We start from the raw sequence: 24,816 nt of genomic DNA, 5'->3' as shown, positions 1-24,816 counted from the left end.
GACTCTAAATTGCCCATAGGTGTGAATGTACACGTTAGACCTGTGATACAATGGCAACCTGTTCAGGGTGTACTTCACCTCTGGTCCAATGTCAGCAGGGATTGGCCTCAGCTCCCCAAGGTGTTTGTGTTGTTATTTCTTCTTCATCCTTTGTACAAACCAAACCATAAACTATGGTCTGGGAAAGATATTTTACGAGTTTTATACGACGCTTGTAAACTTCACAAGTAGTTCTACTTATATCTGTTTTTCTTGAGGTAGAAATTGTTTTTCAACATGGCCAGTGAACGTTTTATGGGCACATTCACTAAAAATAGCTGATTGACGAGGTGGGTTGTGAACAAGCAGCTTCCTCCACAGAAAACATTCTGACTCCTCACAGCAGTAAAAGCACACGTGTAAAAAAAAGCTGTAACATTTGTGCTTTTCAGACGATGACAAGTCAAAATGTTTGCTATGGAGGACTGTTCACTTCAATTATCTCTGAACTGAACAAACACATTAGATAAAGAAATCTTGGAGCAATTCATCCACTGTTGATGTATTAGACGACATAAGATATATAAACATGTCCTGTTATTTACTGATATTGTTGAAAAGTGCTACCAAACACAAAAATGGGAAGAAGAACAGCATTGTTTGGGAGCGAAACCTCACATGGTCGATAGTTTAGTGCTCAAAGACAAAGTAAAAAAACCTCTTACTCTTGATAGGAAATTTATTTTACAATACATTATCAATCAGAAATGTTCCCGTACAGAAACGTCCTCTGCTTCAGTTGAAGGTTTAACTTCCGATCTGCTCTTTAGCTGAATGAAATGCATCAGTCTCTTTAGGCCACAAACTGCAGATGTCTCCTCAGCGACCTGCGGGTTATGATTTTGCAGCTAACTGTTGGGCCCTCTCTTCTCTGTAGCCTTTGAGCAGCTGGTTGATGAGCGTCAGTTCATTCTCCTTTTTCGCGGGGAAGAGAGGAGGGAAGGGGTTGCCCTTGTACTCCAGGACGGCCATCTTAGCTCTGTCCAGGTTCTGTCTGTTGGGGATTTGCGCCATCCGTGTGTAACCTTTCGACTGAGTCTCAAACCGTGGGGCCAGGACCTTGAAGAGCTTTGGGACCAGATCCTTCTCCTGCAGAGAGAGAACACGCTCAGAATAAACGACTGTTTCACATTCAGAATGACGCAGCTTGTAAACTTCACAGAGTCGAGAAGATGCAGACACGCACCGTCAGCCAAAAACTGGCCATTTTCATTGCCTTCTCATCGGTGTCTCCCTTCTTGGCATAGTCAACCAGCTGGAAAAAAACAAGACAGGAAAACACATCAAGTCAAAATCCTCATATGTGGAAGAAAGAGGAATTCAAATCTGATAATGTTCCATGTTGGAGAGTGTTTGTTGAAAAATTCAGTGCAGCTTTTTTATTTAAAGTGACTCTTGGGCCTCGGTGGAGGTAAACGCTCTATTAGCTGCGGTTCTATCTTTCAACAATGTTAACTTCTGATATGCGTCTCTACAAGAACATGTTAAAGTTGTTTAAGATTATTTTTTATTGCTACTTTACTCACCAGACCATGAAGTGAGGACATTTAAGTGTTGTGCTTTTGCCTGATGAAGATATGGTTGTTCTGTCACACTTCAATAAAAGCTTGTAAAACAGGCCCAAGCTCAAGATATCGACCTCAACCTGTTTTATAGATAGCAGCTAGATAATATTTCTTTATATACATATATGTTAAAGTGAATGAGAATGTAAAACCCCTACTTTAGCTTCGGTATTGAACTGCTTAGCCTTTCATTCTGTTATAACGTAATAATAATAATATATGAATTCAGAATTATGATTTCTTCTTCTAGTGGATGATACTGAGGCTTCACAACAAATACATTTAAAAAACTAAATGTTTGTTTTCTGTTTTTATCTTATCGACTCAGACGTGCTAGCATTAGCATTAGCTTCCCCAGACAGTTCGGTACCTTCTCGGCGTAGAAGCGGACCTCATCGGCTCTGGCCCGCGTGGTTTCGATCCTCTCGTGTCGGACCAGTCCCGTCAGAATGTTCCGCAGCATGTTGATGCGGGACTCCGGCCCCAGACCGATCCTGCGGGCCACCCGGCCGTGCGAGATCAGCATCCGCAGCGTGAGGCGCATCTTGTCCGGGGAGAGTTTCCTGCGAGAGTCCGAGACACAGACACGGAGGAGCCGACAACACACAGCGGGGACCGGGTTCTGAAGGAGGCGGGTGCCCTTTAGAATCAAACCTTGATATGCGGTCTATGATGTGGACTCGATAGTTAAGAACGAATCCTTCAGGTCAGATGTGTCAACGCTGTCTGACATTGGTGGTGCGTCGGTATAAGTGTCCGACTTGGTCCTGGAACGGGAGCGCAACAGTTCCGCTTGACTCACTGCAGAGGAGACGAGAACCAAAAGCTAAAATTATTATAATTAATATAAAATACTATAATTATGATTGTTATTAGGATTAATGACAATGAGTGATGAATGATAATAGGGTATTTTTTTAACTTTTTGACTTTATTTGGTTATTAAATACAAATGTGTTGTTTACAAACACGAAACTTTGCTCAGAACTGTTAACATGTTTATTTTAAAACTAATTGTTCATATTGTTTTCTGTTTTATTTGTTGTTTGTCTAAAATAACTTAAATGCTAAATGATCCAATTAAAACAATAACCAAAGAATATTTTGCAGAGTTTGAATGAGGCTCTTTTTGAAGTATTCTGCTCAGTTTTGTGATACAGCTTAAAACTGTGTGTGTTATTGTAGTTTGATCGTTGCTGCGTTTGAGTGCAGTACTATATGTTTTTGTTCAGACTGTAATCATCCAGTCATCATGACCTTGACTCAGTCCTGCAATGAAATGCCAGTTGGACACTTTCTCACAGATGGCCTCACTGGCTCTGGTATTGTGAATGAAAATATACAGGCCTACATATATATATATATATATATATATAATGTGAAAATGCTGACACTTTTAACTCCCCCATCATTATTAACATAACAGTGCTTTTATTTTATATTGTCTGTGTTCTTGTTGATGTATTTATCTTTTTAACTTCCTGCTGTGGAGTTGTTTGCTCCATATCAATTGACTTGATTTGAGTCTCTCTAGGTAATGGGTTGTTTGCAAAAATTGATTGTTTTTAACGATATTTCATGTAATTCAGATAAAAATGTATAGAAAGCAGCATTTAAACCAGACAACACTGTGGTGTTATAAGACTTTTTGTCACATAGCGTTTATCGAGAAGGAAACAGTTTAAGATCTTGGTGAAAGATCCAAGCATATTTTAAAATAGTGTGTACCATGATGTGGAAAGAAATGAAAAGGAACATTATTTGAAAGTAGATGTTTAAGACTTTATTGATATAGATACTAAAAGGCTGCACATTGTTCAAAAGTTGACATCATGTTGGAGTTAGCACGATGGAAGAAAGTCAGCGGAGAACGATCACAGGATCAGATTTAATAGCTGCTCATGGTGTTTGTCAGCCAATCGTTGAAGAGGCAGACCTGTGGATGGAGAGAGACATGTCAGCACAGAGAGTCTAAGGACTGGTCAAGCACAAAATAACTTCAAGTTCAAATTATTGTTAGAAGTGGAAATAAAGTTATACCTTGGCGTAGACACCAGGATGATCCCTCTCAGCACATCCGTAGCCCCAGGACACGACACCCTGCAGCTCACCGTTGCACACGACGGGGCCACCGGAGTCACCCTGACACAAGTGGAAGATCAGAAAGATTAAATTTAATAAGTAATTTCAAGTATTTCATATAGTCCTACTGTCTGACCATTCAGGTTCATACCTGGCAAGAGTCCTTTCCTCCCTCCAGGTATCCAGCGCAGAACATGGCATTGGTGATCATGCCAGGGTAGGAGTTGTCACAGTCCCTCTCAGACAGGATGGGGAGATCCAGGCACTGCAGCCTGTTACTGTCAGCTGCATGATGGGAAACAAAGTACAAGGTAAGTAATAAAAGTTATAAATCTGGACCTGTGATCAGTTCAAATGCAGATGTTACTCACTGGAGCTCATGGTGTCGCCCCATCCAGAGACTGTGCACATGGTGCCAGCGGGGGCACAGCTGGTGGGCAGAGCCACAGGCTTCACATACTGGTTGAGGGTGGCGGGCTCGCTCAGCTTGATCAGCATGATGTCGTTGTTGATGTTGTAGGAGCTGTAGTTGGGGTGGCGGATCACACGAGCAGATCTGATGAACTGCTCGGTTCCCTCATTGACTCTGAGGTTGTGCTCGCCCATACGCACCTCCACACGGCTGCATGGGAGAGAGAGGATGGTTTTACATGTGAATTTCATGAGGCTGTTTAAAACACATTGATTCTTGCATGAAAAACTTTGTCTTCATAACATCAAGGAGTGACGTACGACTTGTAGCAGTGAGCAGCAGACACAACCCAGTTCTCGTTGACCAGGGAGCCTCCACAGAAGTGGTAGCCAGAGTTCAGAGACACCTGATGGGGCTGGGAGTAGGGTTTGCACTCATACCCTCCGACGATCTTGTCGTCCTCCGTGGCAACTGAAAACACCCAAGAGACCAAAAGGTCAGAGAAAGTTTCTTTTTAGAAATTATTTTAAACTAATACGAAGCAGAAAGACACAACTCACAAGCAGCTCCGATGAGCAGAACGAAGACCAGAGACCTCATGGTTGCTGTGTGATCCTGTTGATGAGAGAACTTCACCTGGAACCTGGTTTAAATAGAAAGGTAGCTCTGCCCTTTACCTGCTGGACACGCCTCCCACCATTATTCTCCACCAATCAGGGTCCTGGACTGATAATTCTGCATGTTGGAAAAACAAATATTGTGTAAAGTGTGGGATGGTCTGTTCTGACACACTCTATACATTAGATTGTGTCGTCTACGAAACCTTAACGAAACAAACTTTTGAATGTGTTTTAAAAAGTTGAAACAATTCTCTTACTAGTGAATAGTTTTTCAATTCTCTGAGTATTCCTGAACTTCATATTCCACGTGATGTTGTTTCAGGCCGCACTCTGTACATCTATGTTTAGCGCAGTTTGTATTCAGTAATCTTTGACCCCGACATGTGAAGACATGGCTGCAGCTCTGCAGATGGTCCAGTTCACAACCACAGTTGCTGAATATGGATTTTACAGAATGACGAAGCCACGTGTCTTCAAAAATGCTGACTCCAGAGACAAACAAAATCAAACTATGAAATGACACATGTTCTATGCGAGATATGATTTGTGATAGGACTTCTCAGTTTTGATATCTAGCTGGTCCTATATGGCCTAAACGTTGAGTGGTCCATAATGACACACTCAGCTCCTATGAGCAGCACAAACACCAGAGCGCTCATGTTTAAATGATGGTGGATAAAAGGACTAAGATTGCTTCATACTTGCTTTTTATTGAGTGCTTAACCTAAAGCCATCGATTGAGCCCCGCCCCTGTTGTTGCTGACCAATCAAAACCCTCAAAAAGTGCTCATGGGGGGGGGGGGGGGGGGGCATTCACTCTTATCATCTTAATAAAAAACATTTACCAAAGAATATTTTGCAGAGTTTGAATGAGGCTTTTTTTGAAGTATTCTGCTCAGTTTTGTGATACAGCTTAAAACTGTGTGTGTTATTGTAGTTTGATCGTTGCTGCGTTTGAGTGCAGTACTATATGTTTTTGTACAGACTGTAATCATCCAGTCATCATGACCTTGACTCAGTCCTGCAATGAAATGCCAGTTGGACACTTTCTCACAGATGGCCTCACTGGCTCTGATATTGTGAATGAAAATATACAGGCCTACATATACACATATATATATATATAATGTGAAAATGCTGACACTTTAACTCCCCCATCATTATTAACATAACAGTGCTTTTATTTTATATTGTGTATGTTCTTATTGATGTATTTATCTTTTTAACTTCCTGCTGTGGTGTTGTTTGATCCATATCAATTGACTTGATTTGAGTCTCTCTAGGTAATGGGTTGTTTGCAAAAATTGATTGTGTTTGATGATATTTCATGTAATTCAGATAAAAATGTATAGAAAGCAGCATTTAAACCAGACAACACTGTGGTGTTATAAGACTTTTTGTCACATTGCGTTTATCGAGAAGGAAACAGTTTAAGATCTTGGTGAAAGATCCAAGCATATTTTAAAATAGTGTGTACCATGATGTGGAAAGAAATGAAAAGGAACATTATTTGAAAGTAGATGTTTCAGACTTTATTGATATAGATACTAAAAGGCTGCACATTGTTCAAAAGTTGACATCATGTTGGAGTTAGAACGATGGAAGAAAGGCAGCGGAGAACGATCACAGGATCAGATTTAATAGCTGCTCATGGTGTTTGTCAGCCAGTCGTTGAAGAGGCAGACCTGTGGATGGAGACAGACATGTCAGCACAGAGAGTCTAAGGACTGGTCAAGCACAAAATAACTTCAAGTTCAAATTATTGTTAGAAGTGGAAATAAAGTTATACCTTGGCGTAGACACCAGGATGATCCCTCTCAGCACATCCGTAGCCCCAGGACACGACACCCTGCAGCTCACCGTTGCACACGACGGGGCCACCGGAGTCACCCTGACACAAGTGGAAGATTAGGAAGATTAAATTTAATAAGTAATTTCAAGTATTTCATATAGTCCTACTGTCTGACCATTCAGGTTCATACCTGGCAAGAGTCCTTTCCTCCCTCCAGGTATCCAGCGCAGAACATGGCATTGGTGATCATGCCAGGGTAGGAGTTGTCACAGTCCCTCTCAGACAGGATGGGGAGATCCAGGCACTGCAGCCTGTTACTGTCAGCTGCATGATGGGAAACAAAGTACAAGGTAAGTAATAAAAGTTATAAATCTGGACCTCTGAGCAGTTCAAATGCAGATGTTACTCACTGGAGCTCATGGTGTCGCCCCATCCAGAGACTGTGCACATGGTGCCAGCGGGGGCACAGCTGGTGGGCAGAGCCACAGGCTTCACGTACTGGTTGAGGGTGGCGGGCTCACTCAGCTTGATCAGCATGATGTCGTTGTTGATGTTGTAGGAGCTGTAGTTGGGGTGGCGGATCACACGAGATGATCTGATGAACTGCTCGGTTCCCTCATTGACTCTGAGGTTGTGCTCGCCCATACGCACCTCCACACGGCTGGACGGGAGAGAGAGGATGGTTTTACATGTGAATTTCATGAGGCTGTGTGAACACAATGATTCTTGCATGAAAAACTTTGTCTTCATAACATCAAGGAGTGACGTACGACTTGTAGCAGTGAGCAGCAGACACAACCCAGTTCTCGTTGACCAGGGAGCCTCCACAGAAGTGGTAGCCAGAGTTCAGAGACACCTGATGGGGCTGGGAGTAGGGTTTGCACTCATACCCTCCGACGATCTTGTCGTCCTCCGTGGCAACTGAAAACACCCAAGAGACCAAAAGGTCAGAGAAAGTTTCTTTTTAGAAATTATTTTAAACTAATACGAAGCAGAAAGACACAACTCACAAGCAGCTCCGATGAGCAGAACGAAGACCAGAGACCTCATGGTTGCTGTGTGATCCTGTTGATGAGAGAACTTCAGCTGGAACCTGGTTTAAATAGAAAGGTAGCTCTGCCCTTTACCTGCTGGACACGCCTCCCACCATTATTCTCCACCAATCAGGGTCCTGGACTGATAATTCTTCATGTTGGAAAAACAAATATTGTGTAAAGTGTGGGATGGTCTGTTCTGACACACTCTATACATTAGATTGTGTCGTCTACAAAACCTTAACGAAACAAGCTTTTGAATGTGTTTTAAAAAGTTGAAACAATTCTCTTACTAGTGAATAGTTTTTCAATTCTCTGAGTATTCCTGAACTTCATATTCCACGTGATGTTGTTTCAGGCCGCACTCTGTACATCTATGTTTAGCGCAGTTTGTATTCAGTAATCTTTGACCCCGACATGTGAAGACATGGCTGCAGCTCTGCAGATGGTCCAGTTCACAACCACAGTTGCTGAATATGGATTTTACAGAACGACGAAGCCACGTGTCTTCAAAAATGCTGACTCCAGAGACAAACAAAATCAAACTATGAAATGACACGTTCTATGCGAGATATGATTTGTGATTGTCACAGTTTTGTATTTTCAGTGTTCCTCTCATGTTCCCTTCTGCCTTCCTCTGTGCTCCACCCTGTGATTCTCCTGTGTTGTTCTCTGTGTCCCTCTCCTGTGTTCCCCTCCTTGTCCCTCGCTATGTTTCACCCTGTGCCTCTCCTGTGTTCATCCCTGTCTTGGTTATTGTATTTTGTTCTCGTAGATAAGTTTGTTCAGTGCTTCCTGTTTTATTTTGTAGTCCTTGCTCCCTGTGTGTTTTCACCCATTTACTTCCTGTCCTCATCAGGTTCACCTGTTTGTCTTGTGCCACCTGTCCCCAGTTACTCATTAGTTCCACTCTGTATATAAGTCTTTGTGTTTCCCCCATGTGGTTGTTGGTTCGTCATCGTCATTTCTGGTCTGGTCCTGTCTGTCATCGAGATTCTGGTTCTGTCTGTTCTTGTGTCCCGTCAGCTCTCGTCACGTTACCCCGTAAGTTTGTATCCTGCCCTGTTCTGTGTTCCACTCGGCTTTTTGAGTGCGACTTTTGTTTTCCTGAAGATTTCTTGTGTTACGTTTACCCCCTGTTAAATAAAATACACTTTTTGTTAAACCTTATTTAGTTTCTGCGTTTTGGTCCTCCCCTTCTCACGTCACCCCCCCATTCGAATCCTGACAGTGATAGGACTTCTCAGTTTTGATATCTAGCTGGTCCTATATGGCCTGATGCTTTTCAGAACCATTTCTGTCATGAAATACAAAATAACAAAGACTTAACATCAGAGGCCATATAAAATGGATTAGATTTGTTCCTAGGCATAATCTATCCCAAAGATTATATATTCTGACATCACCCCTAAACGTTGAGTGGTCCATACTGACACACTCAGCTCCTATGAGCAGCACAAACACCAGAGCACTCATGTTTAAATGATGGTGGATAAAAGGACTAAGATTGCTTCATACTTGCTTTTTATTGAGTGCTTAACCTAAAGCCATCGATTGAGCCCCGCCCCTGTTGTTGCTGACCAATCAAAACCCTCAAAAAGTGCTCATGGGGGGGGGCATTCACTCTTATCATCTTAATAAAAAACATTTACCAAAGAATATTTTGCAGAGTTTGAATGAGGCTCTTTTTGAAGTATTCTGCTCAGTTTTGTGATACAGCTTAAAACTGTGTATGTTATTGTAGTTTGATCGTTGCTGCGTTTGAGTGCAGTACTATATGTTTTTGTACAGACTGTAATCATCCAGTCATCATGACCTTGACTCAGACCTATAATAAAATGCAATGTCATTTGGACAGTCTCACTGGCTCTGGTATTGTGAATGAAAATATACAGGCCTACATATACACATATATATATATAATGTGAAAATGCTGACACTTTTAACTCCCCCATCATTATTAACATAACAGTGCTTTTATTTTATATTGTCTGTGTTCTTGTTGATGTATTTATCTTTTTAACTTCCTGCTGTGGTGTTGTTTGCTCCATATCAATTGACTTGATTTGAGTCTCTCTAGGTAATGGGTTGTTTGCAAAAATTGATTGTTTTTAACGATATTTCATGTAATTCAGATAAAAATGTATAGAAAGCAGCATTTAAACCAGACAATACTGTGGTGTTATAAGACTTTTTGTCACATACTTTAAATCTAAAAGGAAAATCCTTCAGACTCATTATCAACTTATTTATTTAACCATCATTCTAAACTGTTGCATGAATAAATTGTCCCAGATAGTTTGTGACTTGAACATTTAATTTGTCAACTCACACAGTTGTGTTAGATCCAAGATAAACCGTGTTTTTACTGTATTTGAAGAGTAGTAAACAGTTTAAGATCTTGGTGAAAGATCCAAGCATATTTTAAAATAGTGTGTACCATGATGTGGAAAGAAATGAAAAGGAACATTATTTGAAAGTAGATGTTTAAGACTTTATTGATATAGATACTAAAAGGCTGCACATTGTTCAAAAGTTGACATCATGTTGGAGTTAGAACGATGGAAGAAAGGCAGCGGAGAACGATCACAGGATCAGATTTAATAGCTGCTCATGGTGTTTGTCAGCCAATCGTTGAAGAGGCAGACCTGTGGATGGAGACAGACATGTCAGCACAGAGAGTCTAAGGACTGGTCCATCACAATATAACTTCAACTTCAAATTATTATTAGAAGTGGAAATAAAGTTATACCTTGGCGTAGACACCAGGATGATCCCTCTCAGCACATCCGTAGCCCCAGGACACAACACCCTGCAGCTCACCGTTGCACACGACGGGGCCACCGGAGTCACCCTGACACAAGTGGAAGATCAGGAAGATTAAATTTAATAAGTAATTTCAAGGATTTCATATAGTCCTACTGTCTGACCATTCAGGTTCATACCTGGCAAGAGTCCTTTCCTCCCTCCAGGTATCCAGCGCAGAACATGGCATTGGTGATCATGCCAGGGTAGGAGTTGTCACAGTCCCTCTCAGACAGGATGGGGAGATCCAGGCACTGCAGCCTGTTACTGTCAGCTGCATGATGGGAAACAAAGTACAAGGTAAGTAATAAAAGTTATAAATCTGGACCTCTGAGCAGTTCAAATGCAGATTTTACTCACTGGAGCTCATGGTGTCGCCCCATCCAGAGACTGTGCACATGGTGCCAGCGGGGGCACAGCTGGTGGGCAGAGCTACAGGCTTCACGTACTGGTTGAGGGTGGCGGGCTCGCTCAGCTTGATCAGCATGATGTCGTTGTTGATGTTGTAGGAGCTGTAGTTGGGGTGGCGGATCACACGAGCAGATCTGATGAACTGCTCGGTTCCCTCATTGAATCTGAGGTTGTGCTCGCCCATACGCACCTCCACACGGCTGCATGGGAGAGAGAGGATGGTTTTACATGTGAATTTCATGAGGCTGTTTAAACACAATGATTCTTGCATGAAAAACTTTGTCTTCATAACATCAAGGAGTGACGTACGACTTGTAGCAGTGAGCAGCAGACACAACCCAGTTCTCGTTGACCAGGGAGCCTCCACAGAAGTGGTAGCCAGAGTTCAGAGACACCTGATGGGGCTGGGAGTAGGGTTTGCACTCATACCCTCCGACGATCTTGTCGTCCTCCGTGGCAACTGAAAACACCCAAGAGACCAAAAGGTCAGAGAAAGTTTCTTTTTAGAAATTATTTTAAACTAATACGAAGCAGAAAGACACAACTCACAAGCAGCTCCGATGAGCAGAACGAAGACCAGAGACCTCATGGTTGCTGTGTGATCCTGTTGATGAGAGAACTTCACCTGGAACCTGGTTTAAATAGAAAGGTAGCTCTGCCCTTTACCTGCTGGACACACCTCCCACCATTATTCTCCACCAATCAGGGTCCTGGACTGATAATTCTTCATGTTGGAAAAACAAATATTGTGTAAAGTGTGGGATGGTCTGTTCTGACACGCTTTATACATTAGATTGTGTCGTCTACGAAACCTTAACAAAACAAGCTTTTGAATGTGTTTTAAAAAGTTGAAACTATTCTCTTAATAGTGAATAGTTTTTCAATTCTCTGAGTATTCCTGAACTTCATATTCCACGTGATGTTGTTTCAGGCTGCACTCTGTACATCTATGTTTAGCGCAGTTTGTATTCAGTAATCTTTGACCCCGACATGTGAAGACATGGCTGCAGCTCTGCAGATGGTCCAGTTCACAACCACAGTTGCTGAATATGGATTTTACAGAATGACGAAGCCATGTGTCTTCAAAAATGCTGACTCCAGAGACAAACAAAATCAAACTATGAAATGACACATGTTCTATGCGAGATATGATTTGTGATAGGACTTCTCAGTTTTTATAGCTAGCTGGTCCTATATGGCCTAAACGTTGAGTGGTCCATACTGACACACTCAGCTCCTATGAGCAGCACAAACACCAGAGCGCTCATGTTTAAATGATGGTGGATAAAAGGACTAAGATTGCTTCATACTTGCTTTTTATCGAGTGCTTAACCTAAAGCCATCGATTGAGCCCCTCCCCTGTTGTTGCTGACCAATCAAAACCCTCAAAAAGTGCTCATGGGGGGGGCATTCACTCTTATCATCTTAATAAAAAACATTTACCAAAGAATATTTTGCAGAGTTTGAATGAGGCTCTTTTTGAAGTATTCTGCTCAGTTTTGTGATACAGCTTAAAACTGTGTGTGTTATTGTAGTTTGATCGTTGCTGCGTTTGAGTGCAGTACTATATGTTTTTGTACAGACTGTAATCATCCAGTCATCATGACCTTGACTCAGTCCTGCAATGAAATGCCAGTTGGACACTTTCTCACAGATGGCCTCACTGGCTCTGATATTGTGAATGAAAATATACAGGCCTACATATACACATATATATATATAATGTGAAAATGCTGACACTTTAACTCCCCCATCATTATTAACATAACAGTGCTTTTATTTTATATTGTGTATGTTCTTATTGATGTATTTATCTTTTTAACTTCCTGCTGTGGTGTTGTTTGATCCATATCAATTGACTTGATTTGAGTCTCTCTAGGTAATGGGTTGTTTGCAAAAATTGATTGTGTTTGACGATATTTCATGTAATTCAGATAAAAATGTATAGAAAGCAGCATTTAAACCAGACAACACTGTGGTGTTATAAGACTTTTTGTCACATAGCGTTTATCGAGAAGGAAACAGTTTAAGATCTTGGTGAAGGATCCAAGCATATTTTAAAATAGTGTATACCATGATGTGGAAAGAAATGAAAAGGAACATTGTTTGAAAGTAGATGTTTCAGACTTTATTGATATAGATACTAAAAGGCTGCACATTGTTCAAAAGTTGACATCATGTTGGAGTTAGAACGATGGAAGAAAGGCAGCGGAGAACGATCACAGGATCAGATTTAATAGCTGCTCATGGTGTTTGTCAGCCAATCGTTGAAGAGGCAGACCTGTGGATGGAGAGAGACATGTCAGCACAGAGAGTCTAAGGACTGGTCAAGCACAAAATAACTCCAAGTTCAAATTATTGTTAGAAGTGGAAATAAAGTTATACCTTGGCGTAGACACCAGGATGATCCCTCTCAGCACATCCGTAGCCCCAGGACACAACACCCTGCAGCTCACCGTTGCACACGACGGGGCCACCGGAGTCACCCTGACACAAGTGGAAGATTAGGAAGATTAAATTTAATAAGTAATTTCAAGTATTTCATATAGTCCTTCTGTCTGACCATTCAGGTTCATACCTGGCAAGAGTCCTTTCCTCCCTCCAGGTATCCAGCGCAGAACATGGCATTGGTGATCATGCCAGGGTAGGAGTTGTCACAGTCCCTCTCAGACAGGATGGGGAGATCCAGGCACTGCAGCCTGTTACTGTCAGCTGCATGATGGGAAACAAAGTACAAGGTAAGTAATAAAAGTTATAAATCTGGACCTCTGAGCAGTTCAAATGCAGATGTTACTCACTGGAGCTCATGGTGTCGCCCCATCCAGAGACTGTGCACATGGTGCCAGCGGGGGCACAGCTGGTGGGCAGAGCCACAGGCTTCACATACTGGTTGAGGGTGGCAGGCTTGCTCAGCTTGATCAGCATGATGTCGTTGTTGATGTTGTAGGAGCTGTAGTTGGGGTGGCGGATCACACGAGCAGATCTGATGAACTGCTCGGTTCCCTCATTGACTCTGAGGTTGTGCTCGCCCATACGCACCTCCACACGGCTGCACAGGAGAGAGAGGATGGTTTTACATGTGAATTTCATGAGGCTGTTTAAAACAAATTGATTCTTGCATGAAAAACTTTGTCTTCATAACATCAAGGAGTGACGTACGACTTGTAGCAGTGAGCAGCAGACACAACCCAGTTCTCGTTGACCAGGGAGCCTCCACAGAAGTGGTAGCCAGAGTTCAGAGACACCTGATGGGGCTGGGAGTAGGGTTTGCACTCATACCCTCCGACGATCTTGTCGTCCTCCGTGGCAACTGAAAACACCCAAGAGACCAAAAGGTCAGAGAAAGTTTCTTTTTAGAAATTATTTTAAACTAATACAAAGCAGAAAGACACAACTCACAAGCAGCTCCGATGAGCAGAACGAAGACCAGAGACCTCATGGTTGCTGTGTGATCCTGTTGATGAGAGAACTTCACCTGGAACCTGGTTTAAATAGAAAGGTAGCTCTGCCCTTTACCTGCTGGACACACCTCCCACCATTATTCTCCACCAATCAGGGTCTTGGACTGATAATTCTTCATGTTGGAAAAACAAATATTGTGTAAAGTGTGGGATGGTCTGTTCTGACACGCTTTATACATTAGATTGTGTCGTCTACGAAACCTTAACGAAACAAGCTTTTGAATGTGTTTTAAAAAGTTGAAACAATTCTCTTACTAGTGAATAGTTTTTCAATTCTCTGAGTATTCCTGAACTTCATATTCCACGTGATGTTGTTTCAGGCCGCACTCTGTACATCTATGTTTAGCGCAGTTTGTATTCAGTAATCTTTGACCCCGACATGTGAAGACATGGCTGCAGCTCTGCAGATGGTCCAGTTCACAACCACAGTTGCTGAATATGGATTTTACAGAACGATGAAGCCACGTGTCTTCAAAAATGCTGACTCCAGAGACAAACTAAATCAAACTATGAAATGACACATGTTCTATGCGAGATATGATTTGTGATAGGACTTCTCAGTTTTGATAACTAGCTGGTCCTATATGGCCTGATGCTTTTCAGAACCATTTCTGTCATGAAATACAAAATAACAAAGACTTAACAACAGAGGCCATATAAAATGGATTAGATTTGTTCCTAGGCATAATCTATCCCAAAGAGAATATATTCTGACATCACCTCTGAACGTTGAGTGGTCCATACTGACACACTCAGCTCCTATGAGCAGCACAAACACCAGAGCGCTCATGTTTAAATGATGGTGGATAAAAGGACTAAGATTGCTTCATACTTGCTTTTTATTGAGTGCTTAACCTAAAGCCATCAATTGAGCCCCGCCCCTGTTGTTGCTGACCAATCAAAACCCTCAAAAAGTGCTCATGGGGGGGGCATTCACTCTTATCATCTTAATAAAAAACATTTACCAAAGAATATTTTGCAGAGTTTGAATGAGGCTCTTTTTGAAGTATTCTGCTCAGTTTTGTGATACAGCTTAAAACTGTGTATGTTATTGTAGTTTGATCGTTGCTGCGTTTGAGTGCAGTACTATATGTTTTTGTACAGACTGTAATCATCCAGTCATCATGACCTTGACTCAGACCTATAATAAAATGCAATGCCATTTGGACAGTCTCACTGGCTCTGGTATTGTGAATGAAAATATACAGGCCTACATATATATATATATATATATATATATAATGTGAAAATGCTGACACTTTTAACTCCCCCATCATTATTAACATAACAGTGCTTTTATTTTATATTGTCTGTGTTCTTGTTGATGTATTTATCTTTTTAACTTCCTGCTGTGGAGTTGTTTGCTCCATATCAATTGACTTGATTTGAGTCTCTCTAGGTAATGGGTTGTTTGCAAAAATTGATTGTTTTTAACGATATTTCATGTAATTCAGATAAAAATGTATAGAAAGCAGCATTTAAACCAGACAACACTGTGGTGTTGTAAGACTTTTTGTCACATAGCGTTTATCGAGAAGGAAACAGTTTAAGATCTTGGTGAAAGATCCAAGCATATTTTAAAATAGTGTGTACCATGATGTGGAAAGAAATGAAAAGGAACATTATTTGAAAGTAGATGTTTTCAGACTTTATTGATATAGATACTAAAAGGCTGCACATTGTTCAAAAGTTGACATCATGTTGGAGTTAGAACGATGGAAGAAAGGCAGCGGAGAACGATCACAGGATCAGATTTAATAGCTGCTCATGGTGTTTGTCAGCCAGTCGTTGAAGAGGCAGACCTGTGGATGGAGACAGACATGTCAGCACAGAGAGTCCAAGGACTGGTCAAGCACAAAATAACTTCAAGTTCAAATTATTGTTACAAGTGGAAATAAAGTTATACCTTGGCGTAGACACCAGGATGATCCCTCTCAGCACATCCGTAGCCCCAGGACACGACACCCTGCAGCTCACCGTTGCACACGACGGGGCCACCGGAGTCACCCTGACACAAGTGGAAGATCAGGAAGATTAAATTTAATGAGTAATTTCAAGTATTTCATATAGTCCTACTGTCTGACCATTCAGGTTCATACCTGGCAAGAGTCCTTTCCTCCCTCCAGGTATCCAGCGCAGAACATGGCATTGGTGATCATGCCAGGGTAGGAGTTGTCACAGTCCCTCTCAGACAGGATGGGGAGATCCAGGCACTGCAGCCTGTTACTGTCAGCTGCATGATGGGAAACAAAGTACAAGGTAAGTAATAAAAGTTATAAATCTGGACCTCTGAGCAGTTCAAATGCAGATGTTACTCACTGGAGCTCATGGTGTCGCCCCATCCAGAGACTGTGCACATGGTGCCAGCGGGGGCACAGCTGGTGGGCAGGGCCACAGGCTTCACATACTGGTTGAGGGTGGCAGGCTCGCTCAGCTTGATCAGCATGATGTCGTTGTTGATGTTGTAGGAGCTGTAGTTGGGGTGGCGGATCACACGAGATGATCTGATGAACTGCTCGGTTCCCTCATTGACTCTGAGGTTGTGCTCGCCCATACGCACCTCCACACGGCTGCATGGGAGAGAGAGGATGGTTTTACATGTGAATTTCATGAGGCTGTTTAAAACACATTGATTCTTGCATGAAAAACTTTGTCTTCATAACATCAAGGAGTGACGTACGACTTGTAGCAGTGAGCAGCAGACACAACCCAGTTCTCGTTGACCAGGGAGCCTCCACAGAAGTGGTAGCCAGAGTTCAGAGACACCTGATGGGGCTGGGAGTAGGGTTTGCACTCATACCCTCCGACGATCTTGTCGTCCTCCGTGGCAACTGAAAACACCCAAGAGACCAAAAGGTCAGAGAAAGTTTCTTTTTAGAAATTATTTTAAACTAATACGAAGCAGAAAGACACAACTCACAAGCAGCTCCGATGAGCAGAACGAAGACCAGAGACCTCATGGTTGCTGTGTGATCCTGTTGATGAGAGAACTTCACCTGGAACCTGGTTTAAATAGAAAGGTAGCTCTGCCCTTTACCTGCTGGACACGCCTCCCACCATTATTCTCCACCAATCAGGGTCCTGGACTGATAATTCGTCATGTTGGAAAAACAAATATTGTGTAAAGTGTGGGATGGTCTGTTCTGACACACTCTATACATTAGATTGTGTCGTCTACGAAACCTTAACGAAACAAGCTTTTGAATGTGTTTTAAAAAGTTGAAACAATTCTCTTACTAGTGAATAGTTTTTCAATTCTCTGAGTATTCCTGAACTTCATATTCCACGTGATGTTGTTTCAGGCCGCACTCTGTACATCTATGTTTAGCGCAGTTTGTATTCAGTAATCTTTGACCCCGACATGTGAAGACATGGCTGCAGCTCTGCAGATGGTCCAGTTCACAACCACAGTTGCTGAATATGGATTTTACAGAACGACGAAGCCACGTGTCTTCAAAAATGCTGACTCCAGAGACAAACAAAATCAAACTATGAAATGACACATGTTCTATGCAAGATATGATTTGTGATAGGACTTCTCAGTTTTGATATCTAGCTGGTCCTATATGGCCTGATGCTTTTCAGAACCATTTCTGTCATGAAATATAAATAGCAAAGACTTAACAACAGAGGCCATATAAAATGGATTAGATTTGTTCCTAGGCATAATCTATCCCAAAGAGAATATATTCTGACATCACCTCTAAACGTTGAGTGGTCCATACTGACACACTCAGCTCCTATGAGCAGCACAAACACCAGAGCACTCATGTTTAAATGATGGTGGATAAAAGGACTAAGATTGCTTCATACTTGCTTTTTATTGAGTGCTTAACCTAAAGCCATCAATTGAGCCCCGCCCCTGTTGTTGCTGACCAATCAAAACCCTCAAAAAGTGCTCATGGGGGGGACATTCACTCTTATCATCTTAATAAAAAACATTTACCAAAGAATATTTTGCAGAGTTTGAATGAGGCTCTTTTTGAAGTATTCTGCTCAGTTTTGTGATACAGCTTAAAACTGTGTGTGTTATTGTAGTTTGATCGTTGCTGCGTTTGAGTGCAGTACTATATGTTTTTGTACAGACTGTAATCATCCAGTCATCATGACCTTGACTCAGTCCTGCAATGAAATGCCAGTTGGACACTTTCTCACAGATGGCCTCACTGGCTCTGGTGTTGTGAATGAAAATATACAGGCCTACATATACACATATATATATATAATGTGAAAATGCTGACACTTTTAAGTCCCCCATCATTATTAACATAACAGTGCTTTTATTTTATATTGTCTGTGTTCTTATTGATGTATTTATCTTTTTAACTTCCTGCTGTGGAGTTGTTTGCTCCATATCAATTGACTTGATTTGAGTCTCTCTAGGTAATGGGTTGTTTGCAAAAATTGATTGTGTTTGACGATATTTCATGTAATTCAGATAAAAATGTATAGAAAGAAGCATTTAAACCAGACAACACTGTGGTGTTATAAGACTTTTTGTCACATAGCGTTTATCGAGAAGGAAACAGTTTAAGATCTTGGTGAAAGATCCAAGAATATTTTAAAATAGTGTGTACCATGTGGAAAGAAATGAAAAGGAACATTATTTGAAAGTAGATGTTTCAGACTTTATTGATAAAGATACTAAAAGGCTGCACATTGTTCAAAAGTTGACATCATGTTGGAGTTAGAACGATGGAAGAAAGGCAGCGGAGAACGATCACAGGATCAGATTTAATAGCTGCTCATGGTGTTTGTCAGCCAGTCGTTGAAGAGGCAGACCTGTGGATGGAGAGAGACATGTCAGCACAGAGAGTCTAAGGACTGGTCAAGCACAAAATAACTGCAAGTTCAAATTATTATTAGAAGTGGAAATAAAGTTATACCTTGGCGTAGACACCAGGATGATCCCTCTCAGCACATCCGTAGCCCCAGGACACGACACCCTGCAGCTCACCGTTGCACACGACGGGGCCACCGGAGTCACCCTGACACAAGTGGAAGATCAGGAAGATTAAATTTAATAAGTAATTTCAAGTATTTCATATAGTCCTTCTGTCTGACCATTCAGGTTCATACCTGGCAAGAGTCCTTTCCTCCCTCCAGGTATCCAGCGCAGAACATGGCATTGGTGATCATGCCAGGGTAGGAGTTGTCACAGTCCCTCTCAGACAGGATGGGGAGATCCAGGCACTGCAGCCTGTTACTGTCAGCTGCATGATGGGAAACAAAGTACAAGGTAAGTAATAAAAGTTATAAATCTGGACCTCTGAGCAGTTCAAATGCAGATGTTACTCACTGGAGCTCATGGTGTCGCCCCATCCAGAGACTGTGCACATGGTGCCAGCGGGGGCACAGCTGGTGGGCAGGGCCACAGGCTGCACGTACTGGTTGAGGGTGGCAGGCTCGCTCAGCTTGATCAGCATGATGTCGTTGTTGATGTTGTAGGAGCTGTAGTTGGGGTGGCGGATCACACGAGCAGATCTGATGAACTGCTCGGTTCCCTCATTGACTCTGAGGTTGTGCTCGCCCATACGCACCTCCACACGGCTGCACAGGAGAGAGAGGATGGTTTTACATGTGAATTTCATGAGGCTGTGTGAACACATTGATTCTTGCATGAAAAACTTTGTCTTCATAACATCAAGGAGTGACGTACGACTTGTAGCAGTGAGCAGCAGACACAACCCAGTTCTCGTTGACCAGGGAGCCTCCACAGAAGTGGTAGCCAGAGTTCAGAGACACCTGATGGGGCTGGGAGTAGGGTTTGCACTCATACCCTCCGACGATCTTGTCGTCCTCCGTGGCAACTGAAAACACCCAAGAGACCAAAAGGTCAGAGAAAGTTTCTTTTTAGAAATTATTTTAAACTAATACAAAGCAGAAAGACACAACTCACAAGCAGCTCCGATGAGCAGAACGAAGACCAGAGACCTCATGGTTGCTGTGTGATCCTGTTGATGAGAGAACTTCACCTGGAACCTGGTTTAAATAGAAAGGTAGCCCTGCCCTTTACCTGCTGGACACACCTCCCACCATTATTCTCCACCAATCAGGGTCCTGGACTGATAATTCTGCGTGTTGGAAAAACAAATATTATGTAAAGTGTGGGATGGTCTGTTCTGACACACTCTATACATTAGATTGTGTCAAAACCTTAACGAAACAAGCTTTTGAATGTGTTTTAAAAAGTTGAAACAATTCTTCTCTCTCTTACTCTTACCTCTCTGAATGAGCAGTGAATAGTTTTTCAATTCTATGAGTATTCCTGAACTTGTGATAGGACTTCTCAGTTGTGATAATTAGCAGGTCCTATATGGCCTGATGCTTTTCTGTCATGAAATATAAGTAGCCAAGACAAAAACAACTTATAAGATACCATATAAGACAAGAGTCGCACAAAGTGAGAGCGATGAGTACAGAAAAAACACAAAACATTAATACAGTGATGCAACCACAACAAATACCAATACAAACTTACTGTCCTACTAAATATATAATTTTAAAGAGAGCATTTAGAGTCAGCCATTGTAATTTAGTGTTACAGTGAAATTGGTTTGGAAAGGTTCAAATAATTTATGAAAAAAATAAAGGCATGCAAAAATCGGTTGATCTGAATGTACTAAAATACAGAGAACATCTGTAGGTCATGTTCGAGTAAACCCGGAGCATTTTTAGATCAATCTTTTATATATGAAAGACCTTTTGCACTGGTCTTTTAATTGCATAATTTCTGGATGTGACTGTTAAAATATCAGCTATAAAACGAGTCAAATATAACGTCACATCATGTTAGAAAATGCAATGAACTACATCAGAGTGAATGTTCAGAGTTATTCTGATAGAACCTTTACACCCCCATCATATGACGTTAGAGTTGTTCCAGATAAAGTCTCATGAACTCCAAAATTCAATCTTTTATCTACAGTATGTGATTTAACTCGCTCAGTGACTCTGTCTGTAGTGAATAATCCAGATGTTTAATGGCGGAATATCAGCCTGTGACTCTTGTAACGCAACATCTGGAGTCAGTCATCTCGTTGTGAAGTTTTATGCTTTTATTTTGGTGGGTGATTTTTTTGGATCACTCTTCTTCTGCTCACTGAAGCTGCCTGTGAGTGTGGAGCAGAACTTGTAAAGAAGATCAGACTTTATTCTCATATACATTTGTGTTCATACAATACTACAGCAAACTATTTTGTTTTCTGTTTTCAGTTGCAGAGGAGATCATCGGAGGGTATGAGCACACGCCTCGTTCTTTGCCCCATCAGGCGTCTCTGAACTTCTGTAGAGGCCCCATGATCAATGAGAGCTGGCTTGTGTCTGCTGCTCACCGCTCTCTAGACATCACCTATTCATCTGATGACGCATACGAAAGGAGCGTTTCCATGTGATTTTTTTTGCTGACAAGAAAGAAATCTTTCTTTAAATAAAGTAATGTTTTTTTTAATTCTGGAAATCATTCACTCAACCCCAAACATCCCGCTGCAGGAATTGGCTCCTCGCTGACCAATGAGGATTGCCAGAGAGCAGGGCAGCTCACCTGCCTGTGGATATAAACCCAGGATCTTGGTGAAGTTTTGTCATCGACACGATAATACAGCAACCATGAGGTCTCTGGTCTTCATTCTGCTCATCGGAGCTGCTTGTAAGTGTCAACTTTTGCTTGAGCTTTCCTTTCTGCTATGAGTGCACTGTTCTTTGCGACGAGAGCTTTTCATTAACATCTCCTGGCAGCAACATAGATGTTTAGGCGCTCAGATGCATGATACACAATTAGTTTGACTAGAAATCAATAAAAAGAATAGGAGTTAACGGAAAACTGTTTGCCAACATGTGTTTTCAGTTGCCACGGAGGACGACAAGATCGTCGGAGGGTATGAGTGCACGCCCTACTCCCAGCCCCATCAGGTGTCTCTGAACTCTGGCTACCACTTCTGTGGAGGCTCCCTGGTCAACGAGAACTGGGTTGTGTCTGCTGCTCACTGCTACAAGTCGTACGTCACTCCTTGATGTTATGAAGACAAAGTTTTTCATGCAAGAATCATTGTGTTCACACAGCCTCATGAAATTCACATGTAAAACCATCCTCTCTCTCCCGTGCAGCCGTGTGGAGGTGCGTATAGGCGAGCACAACCTCAGAGTCTATGAGGAAACCGAGCAGTTCATCAGTTCATCTCGTGTGATCCGCCACCCCAACTACAGCTCCTACAACATCAACAACGACATCATGCTGATCAAGCTGAGCGAGCCCGCCACCCTCAACCAGTACGTGCAGCCTGTGGCTCTGCCCACCAGCTGTGCCCCCGCTGGCACCATGTGCACAGTCTCTGGATGGGGCGACACCATGAGCTCCAGTGAGTAACATCTGCATTTGAACTGATCACAGGTCCAGATTTATAACTTTTATTACTTACCTTGTACTTTGTTTCCCATCATGCAGCTGACAGTAGCAGGCTGCAGTGCCTGGATCTCCCCATCCTGTCTGAGAGGGACTGTGAGAACTCCTACCCTGGCATGATCACCAATGCCATGTTCTGCGCTGGATACCTGGAGGGAGGAAAGGACTCTTGCCAGGTATGAAACAAGAATCAAATCTCCAGACATGTTTTTCCTACATCATGTCAGTTGCATAATTCATTGAAATCATCTTAAAACTGTTTTCATTTTCTCTGTCCCAGGGTGACTCCGGTGGCCCCGTCGTGTGTAACGGTCAGCTGCAGGGTGTTGTGTCCTGGGGCTACGGATGTGCCCAGAGGGATCATCCTGGTGTCTACGCCAAGGTAACTTTCAATAGACAAAAACTATTTAATCCACAGTGAAACACTGATGAACTGGACTAACTCTGATTCTTCCTCATTTTCAGGTCTGCATCTTCATCGATTGGCTGGAGAGGACAATGAGCAGCTACTAAGTGATCTAAGCAAAATGTAGCCAAGCAGCTCAACATCTGTTTACGCTCCATCTTTTGAACTAGACACTATGACAAATAAACGATTTTAAGCAAAAATATTAAATCTATCTGTGTTTTCAATCTTTTCACAAAAGAGATTCTTAAATATCCTTCAGAAGATGCTTGTTTATCACCTAACCAGAAGCATTTTTGATTTTACATTTGACTTAGAGTGACTTAGATATAAGAAATCTCAGTCTGGAGATTAAAAAATCCTTTTTTCGATTCCACTCCATGCAGTGTGGTTTTTACAGATGGAATTTAAATTTGACTTTTCATCTCTTTTATGAATGACATTTTAATAGCAAACTTATTCGATGTGTTAAATGTCAGATATAAAACCAATCAGTTACATTCTCATACCATGGTATAAAAAGGCAATGTAATACTGTAATGTATTGATAATCCAGAGCTGCAGAAAGGAAATATGATCTCTGAATGTAACATATCCAACACACAGATTAAGTCACAGTCATTATAATGGGTTCTAAATACATTTTAATTTATTGAAAAATGTAATATTTAAATTACTCTTGTTTGTTGTGGTCCAGACTAAACTATATAAACTGTATAAGCAGTATTATAAACATATTATAGTCTGTGAAGTTAATTTCTCTCTGTTGAAATAATTTAATTAATAGAGGAACATAGTTTACTTGTGTTGGACCATTTTCTTGTGTTTTTAAAGCAAGTTGCAGGCTGTTCATTTCAATGGACATAGACTTTCATGTATTTCCAGTAAACCTCCTAAATGAATCTTCGCCACACAATCTCTGGTATCAGCATATAAAGATATGATATAGGTATATAGGTGAGAGGGATCCACTGGCAGAAATTAAATATGAAATATTCTTAATGAATGTTTTCACTGGTGCGTTTCACCTAAATTGTACAAATTGTTGTTTTCTTCACCTTGGAATGAATCCTTTATATTTAGACTTTACATCTACATATGGAGTGGGTCCTCTCTACAGAGACCGCCATGGTTTTTACAGTAGCCCAACCTGGATAAACTAAACATCTTTTGAGTTTTTATGACAACTGAAGGCTTCCACAGGTTCTCTTTCATGTTTGGAAGGGGAGGGTGAGGCGAGGGGTGTTCAGCTGCAACATGACACGATTGTAAACACTGAATCTTTAACTGCATTTGTTTGACGTGTCTTATTTTACACACATTAGACCTGAAATGAAACAGATTTAATGTCTGATGAACTAACTTCCACACAGAGTCCTCGAGCTGTAAAACAGTTTCACGATGATGTGAACAAGGTGTCCACACATTCAATATTCAAAATCTGAGGCCTTTATTATCATTGTGCAAACACAACGAAATTTGAGTTATGCTCAAATCAAATTGTGCCTGTTACAAAGATCTACAAAGGAAATGTGTAAATCTAAAAATAAACCATAATATAATAAAATAAAGTTACAGGGACAAAAAGTTTGAAATAAAGTTCTTCAATAAAACCCAAGTAAACATTCTTTGAGGTAACTAGAGTGCATACGACAGCAGTAAGGTAACTGGTAATGATAAGTATGATAAATAATAAATAATACAAACATTACCACAGTGTTTATATGAATGCAATTGTTAGTTGTGAACTTAAGTTGTGAATTAGAGTCACGGCTCTTTTCAGTCAGA

General features: G+C 41.5%; 8 protein-coding genes across 8 annotated transcripts; 1 reads left to right on the top strand and 7 right to left on the bottom strand.

Annotated features, from left to right (window-relative positions):
* Nucleotides 1-700: 700 nt before the first annotated feature.
* Nucleotides 701-2,373, bottom strand: mrpl17 (mitochondrial ribosomal protein L17). The gene is made up of 3 exons (XM_020092860.2): nucleotides 1,975-2,373; nucleotides 1,226-1,294; nucleotides 701-1,128 (listed from the first exon to the last, which is right to left on the bottom strand). Exons 1-3 carry the CDS (start codon nucleotides 2,146-2,148, stop codon nucleotides 874-876), a joined length of 498 nt encoding a protein of 165 aa, XP_019948419.1. The 5' UTR covers nucleotides 2,149-2,373; the 3' UTR covers nucleotides 701-873.
* A 1,022-nt stretch (nucleotides 2,374-3,395) lies between these two features.
* On the bottom strand, nucleotides 3,396-4,701 carry LOC138413567 (trypsin-1-like). The gene is made up of 6 exons (XM_069537750.1): nucleotides 4,659-4,701; nucleotides 4,419-4,569; nucleotides 4,058-4,308; nucleotides 3,838-3,971; nucleotides 3,645-3,746; nucleotides 3,396-3,540 (listed from the first exon to the last, which is right to left on the bottom strand). The coding sequence occupies exons 1-6, from the start codon at nucleotides 4,696-4,698 to the stop codon at nucleotides 3,493-3,495; spliced, it is 726 nt and encodes a 241-aa protein (XP_069393851.1). The 5' UTR covers nucleotides 4,699-4,701; the 3' UTR covers nucleotides 3,396-3,492.
* A 1,523-nt stretch (nucleotides 4,702-6,224) lies between these two features.
* On the bottom strand, nucleotides 6,225-7,680 carry LOC138413495 (trypsin-1-like). Its single transcript, XM_069537066.1, has 6 exons — nucleotides 7,521-7,680; nucleotides 7,281-7,431; nucleotides 6,921-7,171; nucleotides 6,701-6,834; nucleotides 6,508-6,609; nucleotides 6,225-6,403 (listed from the first exon to the last, which is right to left on the bottom strand). The coding sequence occupies exons 1-6, from the start codon at nucleotides 7,558-7,560 to the stop codon at nucleotides 6,356-6,358; spliced, it is 726 nt and encodes a 241-aa protein (XP_069393167.1). The 5' UTR covers nucleotides 7,561-7,680; the 3' UTR covers nucleotides 6,225-6,355.
* A 2,333-nt stretch (nucleotides 7,681-10,013) lies between these two features.
* Nucleotides 10,014-11,469, bottom strand: LOC138413498 (trypsin-1-like). Its single transcript, XM_069537069.1, has 6 exons — nucleotides 11,310-11,469; nucleotides 11,070-11,220; nucleotides 10,710-10,960; nucleotides 10,490-10,623; nucleotides 10,297-10,398; nucleotides 10,014-10,192 (listed from the first exon to the last, which is right to left on the bottom strand). The coding sequence occupies exons 1-6, from the start codon at nucleotides 11,347-11,349 to the stop codon at nucleotides 10,145-10,147; spliced, it is 726 nt and encodes a 241-aa protein (XP_069393170.1). The 5' UTR covers nucleotides 11,350-11,469; the 3' UTR covers nucleotides 10,014-10,144.
* Nucleotides 11,470-12,862: 1,393 nt separating this feature from the next.
* On the bottom strand, nucleotides 12,863-14,272 carry LOC138413497 (trypsin-1). Its single transcript, XM_069537068.1, has 6 exons — nucleotides 14,160-14,272; nucleotides 13,920-14,070; nucleotides 13,559-13,809; nucleotides 13,339-13,472; nucleotides 13,146-13,247; nucleotides 12,863-13,041 (listed from the first exon to the last, which is right to left on the bottom strand). Exons 1-6 carry the CDS (start codon nucleotides 14,197-14,199, stop codon nucleotides 12,994-12,996), a joined length of 726 nt encoding a protein of 241 aa, XP_069393169.1. The 5' UTR covers nucleotides 14,200-14,272; the 3' UTR covers nucleotides 12,863-12,993.
* A 1,571-nt stretch (nucleotides 14,273-15,843) lies between these two features.
* Nucleotides 15,844-17,298, bottom strand: LOC138413496 (trypsin-1-like). The gene is made up of 6 exons (XM_069537067.1): nucleotides 17,142-17,298; nucleotides 16,902-17,052; nucleotides 16,541-16,791; nucleotides 16,321-16,454; nucleotides 16,128-16,229; nucleotides 15,844-16,023 (listed from the first exon to the last, which is right to left on the bottom strand). The coding sequence occupies exons 1-6, from the start codon at nucleotides 17,179-17,181 to the stop codon at nucleotides 15,976-15,978; spliced, it is 726 nt and encodes a 241-aa protein (XP_069393168.1). The 5' UTR covers nucleotides 17,182-17,298; the 3' UTR covers nucleotides 15,844-15,975.
* A 1,526-nt stretch (nucleotides 17,299-18,824) lies between these two features.
* LOC109633208 (trypsin-1) lies at nucleotides 18,825-20,244 on the bottom strand. Its single transcript, XM_069537065.1, has 6 exons — nucleotides 20,121-20,244; nucleotides 19,881-20,031; nucleotides 19,521-19,771; nucleotides 19,301-19,434; nucleotides 19,108-19,209; nucleotides 18,825-19,003 (listed from the first exon to the last, which is right to left on the bottom strand). Exons 1-6 carry the CDS (start codon nucleotides 20,158-20,160, stop codon nucleotides 18,956-18,958), a joined length of 726 nt encoding a protein of 241 aa, XP_069393166.1. The 5' UTR covers nucleotides 20,161-20,244; the 3' UTR covers nucleotides 18,825-18,955.
* A 1,469-nt stretch (nucleotides 20,245-21,713) lies between these two features.
* LOC138413494 (trypsin-1-like) lies at nucleotides 21,714-23,238 on the top strand. Its single transcript, XM_069537064.1, has 6 exons — nucleotides 21,714-21,869; nucleotides 22,068-22,218; nucleotides 22,328-22,578; nucleotides 22,665-22,798; nucleotides 22,903-23,004; nucleotides 23,088-23,238. Exons 1-6 carry the CDS (start codon nucleotides 21,734-21,736, stop codon nucleotides 23,133-23,135), a joined length of 822 nt encoding a protein of 273 aa, XP_069393165.1. The 5' UTR covers nucleotides 21,714-21,733; the 3' UTR covers nucleotides 23,136-23,238.
* The last annotated feature ends 1,578 nt before the right edge of the window (nucleotides 23,239-24,816 follow it).

Source organism: Paralichthys olivaceus, chromosome 13 (genome assembly GCF_024713975.1).
Source record: "Paralichthys olivaceus isolate ysfri-2021 chromosome 13, ASM2471397v2, whole genome shotgun sequence".
Classification (NCBI taxonomy): domain Eukaryota; kingdom Metazoa; phylum Chordata; class Actinopteri; order Pleuronectiformes; family Paralichthyidae; genus Paralichthys; species Paralichthys olivaceus.
This window is presented reverse-complemented; position numbering and strand designations above follow the sequence as displayed.

Coding starts and splice junctions, on each gene's coding strand:
- mrpl17 (XM_020092860.2), bottom strand. CDS start 2,148: ATGCGCCTCACGCTGCGGATGCTGATCTCGCACGGCCGGGTGGCCCGC. Junction 1,295..1,974: donor TCCGCTTCTACGCCGAGAAG/GTACCGAACTGT, acceptor GTTTTTTTCCAG/CTGGTTGACTATGCCAAGAA. Junction 1,129..1,225: donor TGGCCAGTTTTTGGCTGACG/GTGCGTGTCTGC, acceptor CTCTCTCTGCAG/GAGAAGGATCTGGTCCCAAA.
- LOC138413567 (XM_069537750.1), bottom strand. CDS start 4,698: ATGAGGTCTCTGGTCTTCGTTCTGCTCATCGGAGCTGCTT. Junction 4,309..4,418: donor GCTGCTCACTGCTACAAGTC/GTACGTCACTCC, acceptor TCTCCCATGCAG/CCGTGTGGAGGTGCGTATGG. Junction 3,747..3,837: donor GAGGAAAGGACTCTTGCCAG/GTATGAACCTGA, acceptor CACTTGTGTCAG/GGTGACTCCGGTGGCCCCGT.
- LOC138413495 (XM_069537066.1), bottom strand. CDS start 7,560: ATGAGGTCTCTGGTCTTCGTTCTGCTCATCGGAGCTGCTT. Junction 6,610..6,700: donor GAGGAAAGGACTCTTGCCAG/GTATGAACCTGA, acceptor CACTTGTGTCAG/GGTGACTCCGGTGGCCCCGT. Junction 6,404..6,507: donor ATCCTGGTGTCTACGCCAAG/GTATAACTTTAT, acceptor CTCCATCCACAG/GTCTGCCTCTTCAACGACTG.
- LOC138413498 (XM_069537069.1), bottom strand. CDS start 11,349: ATGAGGTCTCTGGTCTTCGTTCTGCTCATCGGAGCTGCTT. Junction 11,221..11,309: donor TCTGCTCATCGGAGCTGCTT/GTGAGTTGTGTC, acceptor GGGTGTTTTCAG/TTGCCACGGAGGACGACAAG. Junction 10,193..10,296: donor ATCCTGGTGTCTACGCCAAG/GTATAACTTTAT, acceptor CTCCATCCACAG/GTCTGCCTCTTCAACGATTG.
- LOC138413497 (XM_069537068.1), bottom strand. CDS start 14,199: ATGAGGTCTCTGGTCTTCGTTCTGCTCATCGGAGCTGCTT. Junction 13,473..13,558: donor GGGCGACACCATGAGCTCCA/GTGAGTAACATC, acceptor CCCATCATGCAG/CTGACAGTAACAGGCTGCAG. Junction 13,042..13,145: donor ATCCTGGTGTCTACGCCAAG/GTATAACTTTAT, acceptor CTCCATCCACAG/GTCTGCCTCTTCAACGATTG.
- LOC138413496 (XM_069537067.1), bottom strand. CDS start 17,181: ATGAGGTCTCTGGTCTTCGTTCTGCTCATCGGAGCTGCTT. Junction 16,792..16,901: donor GCTGCTCACTGCTACAAGTC/GTACGTCACTCC, acceptor TCTCCCATGCAG/CCGTGTGGAGGTGCGTATGG. Junction 16,455..16,540: donor GGGCGACACCATGAGCTCCA/GTGAGTAACATC, acceptor CCCATCATGCAG/CTGACAGTAACAGGCTGCAG.
- LOC109633208 (XM_069537065.1), bottom strand. CDS start 20,160: ATGAGGTCTCTGGTCTTCGTTCTGCTCATCGGAGCTGCTT. Junction 19,210..19,300: donor GAGGAAAGGACTCTTGCCAG/GTATGAACCTGA, acceptor CACTTGTGTCAG/GGTGACTCCGGTGGCCCCGT. Junction 19,004..19,107: donor ATCCTGGTGTCTACGCCAAG/GTATAACTTTAT, acceptor CTCCATCCACAG/GTCTGCCTCTTCAACGACTG.
- LOC138413494 (XM_069537064.1), top strand. CDS start 21,734: ATGAGGATTGCCAGAGAGCAGGGCAGCTCACCTGCCTGTGGATATAAA. Junction 21,870..22,067: donor TCTGCTCATCGGAGCTGCTT/GTAAGTGTCAAC, acceptor ATGTGTTTTCAG/TTGCCACGGAGGACGACAAG. Junction 22,579..22,664: donor GGGCGACACCATGAGCTCCA/GTGAGTAACATC, acceptor CCCATCATGCAG/CTGACAGTAGCAGGCTGCAG.